We start from the raw sequence: 18,268 nt of genomic DNA, 5'->3' as shown, positions 1-18,268 counted from the left end.
CCAGCTGGCGTGTGTGGGAGTGCACAGGCTAATCTGAATTCCCCAGATGAGCCTCCAAAGCTCAAGCGGCAGAGAGGGAATCAAACCCGGTTCCTCCAGATTAGCGTACACCTGCTGTTAACCACTACACCACTTCTGCTCCTCTACTGTTTATTTTCCCAAGAGAGGAGAATCGGAACACAGGAGCTGTGGTTCAGTCATTTGAGCCTACCTTCCAAAGAGGATCTGATGGATGGGCACCATTAAGTTCAATCAGGGATAGAGAGATCAGGGCTACTATGGGTGAAACATCAGGAGAGAATGCAGGTGAAACGTCAGGAGAGAATGCTGCTAGAACACGGCCATATAGCCTGGAGACCACACAGCACCCCAGTGATTCCAGCCATGAAAGCCTTCGACAATACATTTTTTGTTTGCTCTTCAGAAAAACCACCCAGTGAATGGTCATGCTTAAAGGAATGCAACAAGGCTGGGACCCTGATGCTCTGTCGCTGTCATTGCCATGCGGAACCCACAACTCAAGACCAGAGCGGTGCAGGGTCGAACCAAAGCACTTGCTCTTACTTCACTGACGATGGAACCAAGACGCCCCTGAATAATGGAGCCACACAGAGAAATGGAGGTAGTTTTCAGATCTCGTCTTTAGGCACAACAACACAAGCCTTTATTGGCATATAAAACAGGACAAAATTTTAAAACAAAACAAGGTTAAGAAATACAGGTAAAACTACTAATTTCCAGTATAAAATTTGCAACAGTTTCACAAAAGAGCACATCAGAGCTGTTCAGGAGATTGGGTATCTTATAACACTCATGCCACTGAGAACATTGCAAGAAAATGGGATTCATGTATTTCATGCGTATCTTATTGTATTTGGGGCATAGAAACAAAGAATGGTCAAGTGTTTCAACCATAGCCCTATCACATGTACAAACTCTTTTAGAACGTTCCATATTCTTGAATCTTCCCTCCAGCAGAGCTGATGGCAGCACATTGCATCTTGCAGTAGCCGAGGCTCTCCTCTGGGTGGGATTAATCAGCAGACGAAGATATGCTGCCATAATTCCACGCTCGCATGGGATTAATAATGTAGTCGGAGAACAGGTTGTCTTGGCAGCACGAGTCAAATTATGAAAATCAAGATCCAAGAGCCTATTCTTAACTAGTCTGAAGGCTTCCACCTTTGTGAGCATAAGGAATGATTCCAAGGGGAAACCAATCGCTTCTCGTCTTGTTATTTGGCCTTAAAGGGATACTGTCAGGTCTTTGCCTGACTTTTTGGGGTGGCAGGCAGTTGCAAGGGAACGGGGAGGCTTTCTTCTCTGCAGGTGTCCGGTTATTGCTCTCCCTCTGTCTGTGTCCTTGGACCCAGGAAGAGCAGCCGCTTATCAAGTGTGAACTGTTCCCAGCTTTTCTGTACTTTGTTCTAGGAGTAGAGTAGAGCTGTTTAGGAGCCGTGTGGCGTAGTGGTTAAGTGCTTGCACCGCCACTCACACGGTCAGGAGTTCAAGCCCTCTGTGGGTCAGATAACCTGGCAGCTGGCTCATGGTCAACTCAGCCAGCCATCCATTCCTTGATCGGTAAATGAGTACCTAGCACATAGCTAGCGGGTAAAGAATGGCCGGGGAAAGCAATGGGAAACTACCCCACAAAAACGGCTTGCCTATGAAATCACTGCTCGCAGTGGTACCCCAGGGTTGGACATGACTGAAGGGGAAACTTTACCTTTAGAGCTGTTTGGCTATGGTGGGTGGGGAGCTTTAGGGGATATAGGCAGAGTGTTTGCACAGGCTTTTCAGAAGCGTCTTTGCTGATGCTTACCTTCAGGTGCCAAATAAAGACTACAGACCAAATCTACAGTTTCTGTTATTTTTGGACCCAGGGTTTGACAGATACCGTACTCCACGTTTTTGGGCAGGCTTGTAAATGCTTCTCTCCCAGTGGCATAAGGCAACTGGCTTTATTTAATGCATTTAATTGAGGGGCATTTTGATCAGGGCTTGCATGGAATTAGGGGTCAGTGTTAGATTATATCCCCAGTTTAGGGGAGACAGGGCTGTCCCGCCCCTTTCCTTTCATTGGAGGTAGCAAATCTGCAGAAACATCCCTTTGAGCTTTAGGTTCAGTTCTTACCAACAGTAGTTTAAATCATGATTTGAAGCAGCGAATCTCTTCAATGAAAGATCTTTCTCTGAAAAAAACTGTGGTGATCTGTCTATCAGGATAGTGCTGCTTAAATTTTAAATGTTAAATTCTGATTTTAAACTGGAAATAGGGTAAGGGCTATGTTATACGATTGCTGTCTGAATAACAGCCATGTTGTGAGCCGCCTTGAGCCCTTCGGGGGTGAGGCGGCCTATAAGTCAAATAATAAAATAAATAAATAAATGTGCTGATGGTATGCCTTGTAGAGATGTGAAATCCCCCCGAGAGCTATTTCTCAGTTTTTCCAATGAAAAAAAGTAGAAATCTGGGGGAGGTTTCAAAATAAATTATATACACTAAGCATAAGCATAAGCATAAGCATTTTATTGTCATTGTGCACGCACAACGAAATTTACAGCAGCATTCCTCGATGCACACAATTTCAGACTCATACATCATCATCCTCCACCCATCCCTACACAGCCCCAAATACATCAATATGAAGCAGCGGAGTTTAGCATAGCCACAGCTCTAGAGTAGAAGCTGTCTCTAAACCTCTTTGTCCTAGTTCTGAGGGCCCTGTATCGTCTGCCAGATGGTAGCAGTTTAAAAAGAGAGTGTGCTGGATGAGACGGGTCCCTCAGAATATTTTGGGCTTTATTTAGGCTTCGGGCATTATAGATTTCTTCCAAGGAGGGGAGAGGGCAGCCGATAATCCTTTGTGCAGTGGTGATCACCCTTTGGAGCGCCTTCCTATCTGCCACTGTGCAACTGGAGAACCATACACAGATGCAAAAAAGAAGGTTAGGACACTAATTTGCAGCAATAAAGCGGAAAAAGGATACTCAATATTTTCTTTCTTCTAATAAGCAATATGTGGGGAGCTAGTGGCTCCAGGCCGTATGGCTGTGTCGAAGCTGCATTTTCCCTGACGCGGATGTATATAAAAGCAAAAAATCCAAACTTTGCTATACACGCTTGCTATGGCCAGTAAGATCAGATACAGATCTGTGAAAGGGGATTTGGGCATCTTAGCTGATAGTTCCATGGGAATGCCAATCTCAATGCATGGCAGCCGTGAAAAAGGCAACCTCTATGCTGTGGGATCATTAGAAAAGGAAACTGGATAATAAAATCCGGTAAGATTGGGTCATGCCCTTATCTTAGGCAGTGCTTTGGTGCAGGCGACCGCACCTGGAGTACTGTGTCCAGTTCTGGTCGCCAAATCTCAAAAAGGATATCGAAGAGATAGAAAAAGTGCAGAGAAGGGCAACGGCGGGGATGAATTTGAGGGACCGGAGCACCTCTCTCAGCGGAGGAGAGGCTTAGCGCTTGGGACTCTTTTTTTAAATTTGGAGAGGAGGCGGCTGAGGGGGGATATGATTGAAGTCTATAAAATTATGGTAGCTGGATAGGAAATGTCGAGCAGAGAGAAATTTTTCTCTCTTTCTCACAAATACTAGAGCCAGGGGGCAATTCCATTGAAAATGCCAAAGAATTCAGGGACTAATAAAAGGAAACACTTCTTCACGCATCGCAGGACGGAAGTTTTAATATGCTGCCACAGGAGGTGCTGTTGGCCACTAACCTGGATAGCTTTAGTAAGGGGTTTGACTTCGATTTTATGGAGGAGAAGTCGCATCTCTGGCTCCTAACTTTGATCCTCCTTGATCTGAGATTGCAAATGCCTTAGCAGACCAGGTGCTCAGGAGCAGCAGCAGCAGGCCATTGCTTTCACAACCTGCATGTGAGCTCCCAAAAGCACCTGGTGCTTACCAAAGGCAGTAGCAGAGAGCTTCGGATCAGATGGACTCTGAATTCAGATTCCAAAGAGCTGGTTTGTCTTTATGTCCTTATAAATTCTTATGATGTTTCTATTCGCAATCTGAAGATGCCAGCTTCTGAAGATGCTACAATTTCGGATGCAGGCTAAACGCCAGGAGAAAATGCTTACTAGTACGCCATGGCCGATACAGTCTTCGAAACTGGTTGAAAACTTTGACAGTGATTCTGGCCGTGAAAGCCTTCGACAATACAATGAGCAAAATGTTTTTAAGGTAATTTTTTTCACCCAGAATGTATAGAATGAAGATTTTAACGTAAGACAAGCTACTGTTTTAGGGGATGATACATTCAGTGTACACAGTACACAGTATTTTCAAGGATGCATTTATTGCTTAAATGTGTCGAAGTTTGTCCACAACTAATTTGTTATGCTGTGTATGTGATAAAACCCTTCTGAAAGGTTCAGTGTTCAAAAGCTTCTCAGTCTCCAATTGTGCTGTTCGTCCTATTGTGAGATTGAGATTTTTTTCTGTCTGAATAACAAACTTTATTTTAACTATTGCAAAATCTAACTTTTTCTATTTTCAACTATTCAAAGGGGTTGACTCTCAGGAAAGTATTCTTAGGATAGTGTTGCAAGATATATATGTTAAGATAGTCGCAGTTTATAACTCTAGTCTTGGGCACATTTACAGTTTTATACGACACTAATATGTTTGAATTTAAAACTAAAGCATGAGCTAAGTCATAACTGATATGCTTTAGGTTGCCATAGTTTGTCTAGTGTTCATAGGAAAGTAAGTACTACGTGTATTTTAATTTCCCCCCAAAGTTCTCCTTCCATCCCATGGGTTCAGATTTTCCAAGAAATGTTCTGTCTTTAGCATTGGCATATAGCAATTTCTTACATTCAGTTTTATATTACTAGAGGTATTCTAGATGAGAACATCTGAGGGTTATAATCAATAACCCCTCACTGCTCTTTGCCCTTGCGCTGTTACATCAGGGTTCCCCTCATATTGAGGGGCCCACCGTCCCGCTTCTTGGGGTAAGTTTTAATCGGGGTTTTCTGGACGCCTCTTGCTTATTTATTTATTAATTATTAACCGCTGTTTTATATGAGTTTTTAGGATGTTTTATTGATTATTAACGGGATGGAGCCTATGTATTTGTGTGTTGTGTATGATTTGCTCCTTGTTTAATATTGTTTGAATTTTGTTGTTCACCGCCCGGAGCCCTTCGGGGATCGGGCGGTATAGAAATTGAGGAAATAAATAAAATAAATAAAATAAATAAATAAGACTTTAACAAAACTTGCTTCCTACTCTCCTCTGCTCTCTCGGTTTCTCTTACGGAAGAGGCCTCCAAAATCACACTTTCTTCAAAACTGTCTGCAAAGAAGCAAGCAACGTTACATGACACTGAAGACGATTTTAAAGTGGATAGGAAACGAGTTCGCTCAGTAGAGATGGAGGAGCAGGTGAGTAACGTTCTGAACGAGTAAAAGTAATCCAGACACAGCAGTGGTGGGATTCAACCGGATCAACCACTGGTGCGCTCCCCCCTGTGTGCCCCCCCCACGCTGCCCACTTACCTGGCTGCTGCGCACCTGCCCCCCTTTCAATTTTGGGCAAGGGGGAAGAGAGGGAAGGCAGCAGCTTTGGGGAGCCGACTGCAGTGTGGCCTTCAGGGGAGTGCCAGGAGGCCTGCTGGAGTGCCAACAGGGCAGGCCACCCCGGCACGTGCCACCCCATCTGCGGCCAGTCAGGCCCTCTTGTTGGGGCTGGCCGGCCTGCAGATGGGGCCGCATGTGCAGCCTGCCCAGGTGGCCTGCCCTTTCTGGTGCTCCAGCAGGCCTCCTGGTACTCCCCCAAAGGCCACGTGCCATGGCACCACCCCAGGGCAGCCGCTGATCTGGCTGTGTGCTTCTGGGCTAGTGGCCTGATTCGCAGCCCCCCTGGGGTGGTGCCATGATAGGATTCAGCCGGTTAGCTACTGGTTCAGTAGCACCGGTGCGCACCGGCTGAATCCCACCGGTGCGCACCGGCTGAATCCCACCGGTGCGCACCGGCTGAATCCCACAGCCAAACAAGGCTGCCCAGTTACCCATTTTGGCTGAAATGTTCAATTGAATCGGGCTGCTGACAGCTATTTTAACTTTTGCCATTTCTCACAAAGAAGCTTAAGCTGCATAATATTGCATTACATGCCACAGAAAATAATGATGTGTGCTTATCGATCACTCTACTTTGGTTTTCTGCTGATTAAAGATACTTTATTATTCATCTGATTTTTAATCATTTAAATTTGCATATTCATTCATTCATTCATTCATTCATTCATTCATTCATTCATTCATTCATTCATTCATTCATTCATTCATTCATCCATCCATCCATCCATCCATCCATCCATCCATCCATCCATCCATCCATCCATCCATCCATCCATCCATCCATCCATCCATCCATCCATCCATCCATCCATCCATCCATCCATCCATCCATCCATCCATCCATCCATCCATCCATCCATTCATTTATTGTTTAGATTTGTAGATTGCCCCATCCCCAAGGGATGCTTACATGTTGCCAAAATCTCAAAACTGGTCTTTTTGACATAGTGACCAAAGTGTGAAATAAATGCACAAACCAAATTTGCTAGTTGTGGTTCGAAGATAAGACCCCTTTAATGTTTTTTCACATCCTACTGTAATAGAGCTCTTAATTGTCACCCGGTCTCCCCAAAGTTCAGGACTGTTTTAGGTATGACCTCCAATTAATTGTTCTTAAGCACATAACAGTTCTTATGATCTTCCTTGTCATACCTTGGGAAGCAGTTTGTTTGACATACCAATCAGATGGTTTTGAAAAGCCTTGGATACAGTCTCCTCTTCAGGAAATTTGGTATTTCTAATAGTCAGTGACAGTTATACTAGTTTAATTATTATCTTTGTGAATTACACTTGAGATAGATAGATAGATAGATAGATAGATAGATAGATAGATAGATAGATAGATAGATAGATAGATAGATAGATAGATAGATATTTAATTTCTATACCACCCTTCCCTGAAGGGCTCAGGGCGGTGCACAAAAAAGTAAATAAACAATAACATAATAATACAATAGGACTAATAATACAATAGCATTCCATAACAACAACTTAGCATTCCATAGTAACAATCAGTAATACAATGGCAATATCAGACATAGCACAATATTTCATAACAACAATAATATAGCAATAGCATAACGTTCCAGAACAGCATAACAGCATAACATAACATATCCTAACAGCAAATATCACAGCAACCACAATAAACACCACTTCATAACAGCTAAGTCATAACCAACCTAACTAAACAGGCTCTTATTTAACCTGATATAACGTAAGAAGATGGATGGCGACTTCCTAACAATAGTCCAAAAAACAACCCAACTATAACAATCCTACGTCCTAACACTACCAAAAAATCCAATTTATTGTATAAAAATTAATTCAATCTGCAGCAAACAGCAGATTTAAAGCTATAGAAGGTTTATAAAAATGTTGGTCGTGGGGATCAAAAGATCCTGTAGTGGACCCTGTCAGGACCCTTAGCTTATCAATGGGCTTACAATGAGCTGTAATAATGGACAAGCTTCCTGAAAACTAGTTTGTTCTTCAATACTAATTTTGCCCTGTATTGGGCAGCCACAAAGGATTTAGGTAGCATTCTCATCTTCTTCAAGCCATGGCTGAGGCCCGGCAGGCCAGGCTAGCACTCTGTATGAACTGAGTACATTCCCTAGAACAGTGATGGTGAACCTTTTCGAGACTGAGTGCCCAAATTGCAACCCAAAACCCACTTATTTATCGCAAAGTGCCAACACGGCAATTTAACCTGAATACTGAGGTTTTAGTTTAGAAAAAATGGTTGGCTCCGAGGCATGCGTTACTCAGGAGTAAGGTTGGTGGTAGTAGGTGGCTTTGCTTTGAAGCAACCGTGCAACTCTTCCAACGGGTGAATCACGACCCTAGGAGGATTTTCTCAGAAGCAAGCCCCATTGCTAAGCAACCAACTGTTTCTTTACTCCCAGGTAAAGCTGATCAGCAATTTCTTTAGTTCCGCCAGCGATGAAAATCCGTGCGGGTTTAACAGGGCTTAACAGGGTTACTTTGCCACTGCTTCCCCAAAACCTAGGTTTAATGCTAATAATCGAGCTCCAGCTGCTCCAGGCCAACTCTAGATGGGGGACACTCTGTTTGCTTGTGCCCACAGAGAGGGCTCTGAGTGCCACCTCTGGCACCTGTGCCATAGGTTCGCCACCACTGCCCTAGAAAATACCCCAGCATTTTCTGTGATTCTATGGCAGAAATGCAGATTCCCACAGAGCACTCAGTGCATAGTACGTTCCCTGAATATAGGAAGTTTAAAACACTTAAAACAGTTTAAAACAGTTTGAAAATTTAAAAGGAATGAGGTCTTGTTCCTGTGTTTTCTGTCTACCAAGCTTGCGATTTTCCCCCCTACAGGCTAAGAAACGAAATCGACTAGCCCAAGGAGTGCAGTTAGTTGATGCTTTGGAAGTGTATCAGCAGCAGAGAAATGGGGAATTGACTGTATCCTCAAAAAATCCAGCCCCTTCCTCTCTCAAAATGGTAAGTACAGCAGATCTGCATTCAAAAGGGACTTCATGTTGTTGAACGAGAGCTCGATACAAAGGGTTGAAGGTTTCTATCTCCCTTTCTGCTTGGCTATGTTTTCTCTTTGCTGTTTTGCTAAGTAACCTTCAGGATGAAAATGATCTGTTTTTCCAAATTTCCTTTGACCCGCAGATCTTTTTCTTAGTTTTTTTTTTTTTACAATATCAATCAATTTTATTGAAAGCCATAGGCCATTACAATATTACAATATTATTACATTAAAACTTCTGAGCCAACTTGTTATTCCAACAGGTAAGAAAAAGAAAAAAAAATTCACTAAAAATCCATCATGTGGCCCCACTTTTCCCCACAGTATGTCTAGATTGGTATTCCCACCCAACTTATACCAATTTAGGTTTGATCATTTCACTATTACGTTGTTGAGCCACCTTAGAAGCTGCCAAGGCTGCATTGTGGCCAACCCTATAGGATATATAGGGATCCAAATCCGCAAGGAGAAGGTATAATTTGTCTGACTCATAATATACCTGGGACAGGGATATGAAACTATTCAGAAACTTAGCCCTAGGCTCTGCGTACAGGGGGCAGTTCAGAACATAATGAGGTTATACATCAAACGTTTTGGTTCATCATGTTCATTTTGCTTCGTCATTGAAAAGGACAAAATGGATCAAGTTATTAACCCTCCGCACTTATTACAAAGTCTGTAGGATTAAAGAGGCAATGCTGATTTCAGTTGCTGTGGAATGGGAAAAAGGTAGAAGCTTTTGGGGAAAAATTCGATCACATTCAAGAGATTTCTGCATTATTTAACCCAGTGGTTCTCAACCCTGTGGGTCACGACCCCTTTGGGGGTCGAACGACCCTTTCACAGGGATCGCCTAAGACTCTCTGCATCAGTGTTCTCCATCTGTAAAATGGATCAATGTTAGGGTTGGGGGTCACCACAACATGAGGGACTGTATTAAAGGGTCGCGGCATTAGGAAGGTTGAGAACCACTGATTTAACCCATTGAACAGTGGATCTGCAACTACAATCAGTTCAAAGGCGGAAAAGCTATTATCTGAGGGTTTAAAAGTGGTTTAAATGACTTAAATTAGAGGAGTTTGCCTGGAGGTGCTTGTATTTCCCAAAGCATCAGACCCGCACGGACAAGACAGGTGAACACATAGAAAACATGCTGGTCTAAACCTTCTGCTTGAGACCTATGATGGGAGAAGGATGATGACCAGTCCTCTGTACCCGCATCACAGCAACAACTAACCAATCAAATGATAAAGGATGGTTTCACAATTGCCTCTTAATTTGGGTGACTTTGGGCTCGAATCAGAGGTGGGATCCAGCAGGTTCTCACAGGTTCCCGAGAGCAGGTTACTAATTATTTGTGTGTGCCGAGAGGGGGTTACTAACTAATGATTTTGCCAAGTGATTTTTGCCTTAGTTACGCCCCTCCTCCGCTCTGCAGCAGTAGTGCGCAGAACTTGAAGCAGTCTAGCAGGAGGTGCACTGGCGTGCGTGGCAGCCTGCGCCTGTGTGCATTCGTTCCCCGCCCAAGGACCGGCGCAGTGGCTGGGTCTTTGCCACAGCCCCGGTCAGGAATGCCCCGCCCTCGGAATGCCCGGCCACGCCCCCGTTGTGCCCCGCCCAGCCCCATTGGCGCTACGCCAGTTTGAATCCCACCACCATGGGAACCTGTTACTAAAATTTTTGGATCCCACCACTGGCTAGAATATTATACTGAACATTGTGAGTACCACAGCCACCCCTTAGGACTTTCTTACTATGGTCCTTTCTACCAGGTCAGACACCCTGTCCGTTATTGCAGACAGCCAGGCACCAGTTTCTGCAGCGTAGCCCCCGCCCCGCCCGCCCCCCTCTCCGGGAGGGGGTTCTTATTGATAGTTTAATGTTGGACGCCATATGGTTTATGGTTTATGGTTTATACGAAACGCTGTAATTTTATGTAATTTTATGTAATTTTTATAGTTCATAATGTTATTGCCTTATTGTTGATGATACTTGTTGTACACCGCCCAGAGCCCTTAGGGGATGGGGCGGTTTTATAAATACAATTATAAATTAATTAATTAATTAATTAATTAATTCAGCAGTGTAAGATGGCTGTTTTTGCATTGTGGTGGTTGAGGCTGAGCTACAAGCGCAAATGACTGTGGGGATAACAATATGTCCGTTGGAATGATAATTTTGCTACCCTGAGCTCGTCTTTTACAGAACTAAGTACCTTACCAGACCAAGATAGATAAGATAAGATAGACTTTAATGTCATTGTGCACGCACAACGAAAATACAAACATCCCCCGATGCACATTTCTGCAGTCCTCACACCCCATCTTCCACAATCCCCCTTTCAACCATCCCTACACAGCCACGGCCACGTCAACGCGACACCACGGAGTTCAGCGTAGCCACAGCTCTAGAACAGAAGCTGTCTCTGAGCCTGGTTGTCCTTGTTTTTATGATCCTGTATCGTCTGCCAGATGGTAATATTTCAAAGAAAGATTATGCAGGGTGAGACGGGTCTTTCAGAATATTCTGAACTTTCTTTAAGCAGTGGGAATTATAGAGTTCTTCCAAAGAGGGGAGAGGGCATCCAATAATTCTCTGGGCAGTAGTGATCACCCTATGGAGCGCCTTCCTATCTGCCACTGCAACTGGCAAACCATGCACAGATGCAGTATGTCAGGACACTCTCTATGGCACAGCAGTAGAAAGTCACCAGGAGTTTTTCATGCAGTTGTTGTTTTCTTAAAAGTCTCAGATAATATAATCTAGCTCACAGGTGTCAAACTTGCAGCCCTCCAGATGTTATGGACTACAGTTCCCATCATCTCCTGCCAGCATGATCCTGGCAGGAGGTGATGGGAACTGTAGTCCATAGCATCTGGAGGGCCACGAGTTTGACACCTATTGTAAGGAATTCCAACGAGGCAGAAATAAAAGGCTTTTGGTTGAAAGACCATTTATTCAGACATCTTAGAAAGCTCATACACACGGCATGACTGGAATGGGGCCTCCCGCTTAAACTACAGAATATAACCCCCTTGTCCCATCCTCCTTCCAGTCCCATTCTCATGGGAACGAATTCTCATCTTCATTATGAGATAAGCCTTCTAACAGTGTGGTTACAAGGATTCTGGCCCGTCAGCCTGCCAGGGAACTCACAAGGCTAAACGGCTGTGAAGAGATTCAGCACCACTGAGATCTTTACACTCTGCCTCCTAAGAAAGAACCCTTCCTGTTTCAGTGGAAAAGCACGACATGAAAGGCAGAAATAAGGAGGGCATTGATATTTTCCCTAATAGACCCATTGATTATGGCCGGAGGAATATCCCACGAGGGAAACTAAGTATTGCAAGCGACAAGCATTGCAGTCCGGTAATAGCCAATTTCATAGTGCAGGCCATCAATTATGGTCGGCGGGGTCTCTCCAGAGGGTCGTACAGGCATCGGAAGCGGAGCCTCCTTGAGCAAACTGGTCGAAAGACGGATGGATATTACTAAGGAATTAGGCAGTTCTAAACGCATAGTAACATCATTGATCACTTTAGTAATTCTAAACGGACCCACTAATTTCTGCCCAGTTTGAATATTTGTGAACGCCTCTAAGATTCTTAGTAGTATCAACAAACCCAAGCCCCCCACACGAAAGGGAAGTCAGAACGATGTTTATCCCATTTGAAACTTTGTGAGTCCTTATTTGTTGCAGGAGAAGTCTGACTGTCTTCCACCCTCAGCCAGGGATAACCATTGTTTGAATTCTGGAGGATGTGAAGCATTCAGTAAGCAGTTGGGGCAGTGGTGGAAGTTAACTTCCAGACAATACCTCAAAGGGGTTTTCTGTGTGCTACTATGAATGGCATTGTTGTAAGCGACTTCAAATGGGATTAACTCGCACTAATTGTCTTGATGGTAGTTAGTGTAACAACGTGAAATACTGCTCTAGAGTTCTGTTCGCTTCTGATTCACCTGGCTACTTTGAACGGTAGGCAACCGGGTGGTTCCCAACAAGCCCAGGAAAGCCTTCCAAAATTTGGAGACTAATTGGGGCTCAAGGGTCGACACCACCTTGAGGGCGGTGGAGGTAGGCTTATAGATATGTTGAATAAAACAATCGCTACCAATTTAGGCAGAGGGAATGGTGGTAGGGGATAAAATGTGCTTGTTTGGAGAACAGGTCCACACCACCATAAAACAGTGTTTCCTGGCTTTCCGCAACCGTAATAAAATCCATTGGAAATAACCTCCTGTGGACGGGAGGCAACAGGGAGGCTTTGAAAAGGCCGTGGGTTTTCCCCGACGGACTTGGCCTCAGCGCAGACCGGAACATCCCTTGATATAAGTCTCAATGTCTTTACATATGCCGCCACCAGAAACCGGGCGCACGGCCAGATGTGCTTTGATGAAGCCAAAAATGTCCAGCCATCTGCATCGCGGCAGGCTTCGGCAGAACCTGCTTATGGAGGGGAGGCACGCACTAACATCCCCCCCGCTTCTGCAAACGCCATCCTCCAAGCTGCATCTGGAGTCTCTTCCGCTGGAAGCCTGCTGAGCCCCGGCCTCTGAGTTCTGAGGAAGGGGAGACGAGCACTCGAATGGGCTTAAGGGGAGGAGGAGCCGGAGGTCTGTGACCCAGTGACAGCCATACCCAGCTGGGAGGGGAGAGCACGGCATGGGATATCTCGTGAACTAAGAACCGCCTCCCGGAAGGCTAGACAGCCATCAGCTAGTTTATTGGTTTTCCAGGGAAAAAATGGACGGTGAAGGAGAAGGAGAAAAAATCAGCCCAACGAAGCTGCTTCTCAAGCGGACATTTTGAGGGGGTAGAGAGGCCACTTTTATGATCCCACCAAACTTGAAGCAGGCTTGGCCCCTGCCAGTGACCAGGTGCATAGCCACCTTGATAGCAGCAGTCTCTTTATCCCCACGGGTCCAGTTGAGCCCAGGCCAGAAACTTTTGGATAAGTACACACGGCAATAAGTTTACCATCTTTGTTTCATAAGAGGGTTGCCAAGTGCCTTGTCCGGATGGTCCACGCGGAACTACGTAAAAGGAAGGTCGGGTCGGGTGTTTGTGAATGGGTTCGGGTAGTGAAAGCTGGATTTTGTGATGCTGGATCGCCGCATTGACATTCCTGAGACCAAGGAGGGGGGAGCCCCGGCCGGGCAGCTCTGTGAATCCTGCCTTTGGTGCGTAAGAGATCTGTGAGCCGAAGGCCAGTTTAGCAAATTGGGGTATAAAATCACGATAGAAATTGGCAAAACCAAGGAAGACGTACCTTTTTCGTTGGTGGGCCGCCATTGAAGTACCGTAATCTACTTTGCGTGATCCATTTTAAGTCAGTCGGTGAGATCCGATAGCCAAATAGTCTATGGAGGACTGATGAAAACAGCACTTTGACAATTAAGAGAGAGTTGTCAAGTAAACATTATAACACCTCTCCTAACCAGGGCTTCATGCTCTTCCTTCCAGTTTGTGAATAAATCACATATCATCTAAGCATTACCACCACCCCTTTATATACAATAAATCTTGCAAAACTCATTGATTAGGCCAGCCATAAAGTTCGGGGCTCCAGCCAAACCGTAATGGCATTATTGGCATTCATATTGTCCAAATTTAGTATTAAACGCCGTTAAATGTTCATAGCCTTCCCAATTCTGACCCTGTAATAGGCCTCTCTTAAATCCAACTTAGTAAATGCTCCTGCCCAGTGCATCTAAGAGGTCTTTTGATTAAGGGCAAAGGATATTTATTGGACATGGAAACAGCATTTAATCCACGGCATCAGTACCAAAGTCTCAAGGAGCCATCTTTTTTTCTTTACAAACAGAACAGGGCTTTACGGTGTGTTTGGTGGCTCGTCGCATGAATCCGCTGAGCCAGACTCTTATCCGCCAAGAAAGCACGGAGCTCTTTTCTTCTGTGGGCTCATGCGACAGATTCTACCCTGGGCAGTTGAACCCGGCTGCAAATGATTTTCCAGTAATCGGTATCCCTATGAGGGGCAACTGGATCGATTCTTGCTCCTGAAACACCCTGGCCAGATCTTTATAAGCTTGTGGATATCGGTGGATTAGAAGTCACCGACGCGGTGTAAGGCGGTGGAAGCCAGCGTTCAATGTCATTTGAGGCTGGTTTTCCCCACTTCATGTTCTCAAGAGGGGCTGCAATTCTAGACCGCTTCTTTCCAAATAATATTTGGCTCATGTATTAACAACCATGGCATGCCCAAGACAATGGATGTTTGGCCACTGAGCAAGAACAACTAATTTTTTCCTGAATGGTCAGCTTAACGGAGCAAAACAGGTTGCTGCTTAATCGGGCCGGCCTTCCGCCTGGCGGCTGCCATCCATTTGAGTAAACGAATGGGCTTCACTAGGGGAATCTGGTCTAAGCTATTGCCTCAGCTACCTGCGTCAGAGATTAAACAGTGGAGCGTCGAATCAACGAGGGCGGAGGCTACACACGGTATGCCTTGGTGTCATTAAAGAGGCTTGAATAGTAATGGGCGCCGTCTCACTCACCTAATCTGGAGTAGGACCACGTCCATGGGCCGAAGATAGTAAACTCACTTCCTCCTCGGTCCTCTCGATGGCTGCTTTGGACGAAAGCCTGGGGAGGCCCAGACTTCCTCGCGGAGGCTTGGCAGAGGTGTGAGACTGAACGGCGGCTTCTGTTTTTGGGCAGTTGGCAGCCAGATGGGCTAGGACCACCGCAATAGGAGGCATAGTCCCAAACGACGACGGCGCTTCAGATGTGGTCTCCGTGAGACGGCTGGGCTTGGTTTATGAAGTTGTTGGGGCAACTGCGGTGGTTTTCGACGTGATCGCCCCGCACGAGCCGCATCAGACGGCTGCTACTTTAGTATCCCAGATCGATCCACTTCAGCTTAACACGGTGCGCTGATGCGGATGAGGAGAACTGTTCCGGCTTGGTATTCATAGCCTCGAAGAAGTATTCACATTTCATGCGCTCAGGCCAGTCATCAGGAGGAAGTTTAGTAGTCACCGCGCACAAATTCATGGCAAATTCGGCAAAAGAACGTTGCCCTGCTGAATGGACTTTATGGTACTAATGGCTTCTGCCAGCATCCGGATCTTGGAAACGGGCACGTATATTGGAGAAATCCGCCACTGTGCGAGTATCATCAGCTTGCAATTCATAAAGAGTCACAAACTGTGTCAGTACACTCTTGCATCTAAGACGATCCATAACCTGCATCTTTTTCACGCTCAGAACGAGGCATAAATCATCAAATTCCTCCATATAAAGGCCCAGTTGCAGGATGAAGTAGGGGAGCGAGGCGGTCCTGCCTAAACGGCAGGGATGGGGCCTATAATATCCTCTTCAACAGCTTCTGACTGGGGCTGTGGTTGCAACGGCTGGGGCGGCTGGGAGCAGGCCGCTGAGTTACCGCCGTTGAGGAGGTAGAGCGGACCTTGCACCGCCGTTCTCCTCGGGCGAAAGGAGGCAGCCGGATTGAAGTGACCTTGCAGCGTCAATTCCCATGGCAGGGGGGTTTTGTGGCAGGCGCCTGCGCGTGTAAGCACCGCCCGGTTCTGCTATCAGATCCCCGCTGCCTCTTCAGCCTTGCCCAAGGCAGCCACCTCTTCTTTGCGAAGTTAAGGCATCTTGATGGCGCATGTAAGGCCATTTTTTCACCATCCAGTTTTGCTTGTTCATCACGCTGAATGCCTGCAGAGTCAACTCGCTTCTGGCGCTTGATGGCTCCTAATGCTTTCAAGGCCATGCCTGAAATCCAGCTTGAGTGATCCAAGACCTTGTCATGGACCGATAAGTTCTGCTGATACTGCCGCTTGCACGCTTTGGCCCTCGTTCAGCTCGGTTGACGCCCCATGCTGTTGTTCTCGGTCCCTTTGCAGGCATTCACGATCTTTTTGCAGCTGTTCGCGTTCCTCCTCCCAGAGTCTGCGTTCCCGGTCCCATGCCTCTTTAGCATCGCGCAGTCTGGCCACTTCATCGTCCCAACTTTCTTTGGACGGGAGGGGAAATAAATCTGGATGGGGAGTCAGGTTCCCGTGCCAGGGAACTCAGTCAAGGCCAAACGGCTGAGAAGAGATTCAGCACCACTGAGATCTTTACACCTATGATCTAGCTAGACAAGCATCCAGCAGAAGTTTGCCAGCCTGTGAAACTCAGCAATGAACCGTACATATTCTTTACCTGGTCTACACAGATAGGGAAGGGGCTGTGGCTCTGGGGCAGAGCATCTGCTTAGTATGCGGAAAGTCCTGGGTTCAATCCCTCGTGTCTCCAGTTAAAGGGATCAGGTGACGTGAAAGCTCTCAGCCTCCAGTTAAAGGGAGCAGGTGACGTGAAAGCTCTCAGCCTGAGGTGCTGCTGCTCTGAGTAGACACTGCTGAGTTTGATGGACCCAGAGTCTGATTCAGTGGAAAGCAGCTTTGGGCATTCGTGCCCATGTTGCCTCTGAACATGCCGTTCTCACTGAGCTATCACAGCTAACAGCTCTGCATAGTTTTCCAGGTCACACAGGACCATTTGATATTTCCCTGCTGCTTGCAGATACCAATCCTGATATAACATACAGTGTTACCAGGTTTTGGGTAGCAGCTCTTGAAGTACATTGCAGGATGGTCGTGCTATAAAACAGGCGTAATGAATTCTAAGGTTGTATTTCTGGAGTGCGTTGTGATCAAACAGTTATAGTCTTTTATCTGCTAATTTTATTGCTCCCATATGCCTTCTTTCCTTTATGCTCTTATCCCACAATTTTTATGCTCTTATCCCCTTTGTGTTCCCATACTTTTTTCCCCCTGTTCCCAGTTTTCTTCAGCCGGTCGATCCTTTTAGATATATATTTATAGTTATAATGTATTTTATCTTTTTAATTGTGATTCTCTTATCTAACTTACGCTGGTCTGTGACTGTCATAAAGCTTGATTGATGGATAGCTAAGAGCCATTAGTAGAACTCTCCTCCATCAATTTGTCTCATCCCCCTTGTGAAACTGTTTGAGCCGCTACCGCACCTTGTAGTGGTTAGGTCCAGACGTTAATTGTGCACTGTGTGAAGAGGTGGTTTTGGTACCTGCTCCTGAATCTCGTTGTGTTTGCTGAGTCTGCTTCGGTTGGCCCTGCTTGTATCTGGAGGCCTCCGCTGTAATAAATCTGCTAGCCTTTAAGGTACAAGACTGATTTTTGCAGTACAGGGACTGTTATTGGCACAAGTGAAAAGGACTGGCTTTCTGGGCTGTGGAGTTAATGACCTCAGCTGTCAGAGTGACTTAATAAGTCGGGAGACGTCTATTGATTTTTGGGCTGTGTGTAAGTGTCTAACTGAAAATCAGAGACTGCACAATTAAGTTGCTTCTATAGTTAAAGTCCTTCAGCTGCAGCTGAGTTGAGGGTTATGGGAAATCAATAAGGATTCCTTCAGCCAAATTGCTTCACAAAGTAGTAACTGTTGTTGAACCCTGTCCCTTTGGACACCCTGACAGCCCAGTCTCTTGTTCGAGCTTACAAATTCATTTTAAAAAAAACACCCTCTTGCTGGTGTCTGCTAGGCTTAGTTTTCTTGTATATTGACTTGGGGAAAAATAGATTCCCAAAAGATGTTCCTGTCAATGAGGGAACCCAAAATAGTTGGCCATTTTGAAAAAAATTGTCTTGTGGCTGGTTCACA

The 18,268-nt window shown here is 45.6% G+C and overlaps 1 protein-coding gene across 1 annotated transcript in view; it reads left to right on the top strand.

The window, feature by feature from the left end:
- BRIP1 (BRCA1 interacting helicase 1) overlaps window positions 1–18,268 on the top strand; it is a 66,068-nt gene that overhangs the window by 1,045 nt on the left and 46,755 nt on the right. Inside the window, exons 3-6 of the mRNA XM_048519372.1 lie at window positions 425–622; window positions 5,290–5,411; window positions 8,451–8,576; window positions 15,293–15,502. Coding sequence (XP_048375329.1) covers window positions 425–622; window positions 5,290–5,411; window positions 8,451–8,576; window positions 15,293–15,502 — 656 coding nt within the window. The remainder of the gene's footprint in view (window positions 1–424; window positions 623–5,289; window positions 5,412–8,450; window positions 8,577–15,292; window positions 15,503–18,268) is intronic.

This window comes from Sphaerodactylus townsendi, linkage group LG16, assembly GCF_021028975.2.
Source record: "Sphaerodactylus townsendi isolate TG3544 linkage group LG16, MPM_Stown_v2.3, whole genome shotgun sequence".
Taxonomy (NCBI): Eukaryota; Metazoa; Chordata; class Lepidosauria; order Squamata; family Sphaerodactylidae; genus Sphaerodactylus; species Sphaerodactylus townsendi.
The sequence above is the reverse complement of the archived record's forward strand: the minus strand, read 5'-3'. Positions and strand labels throughout refer to the sequence as shown.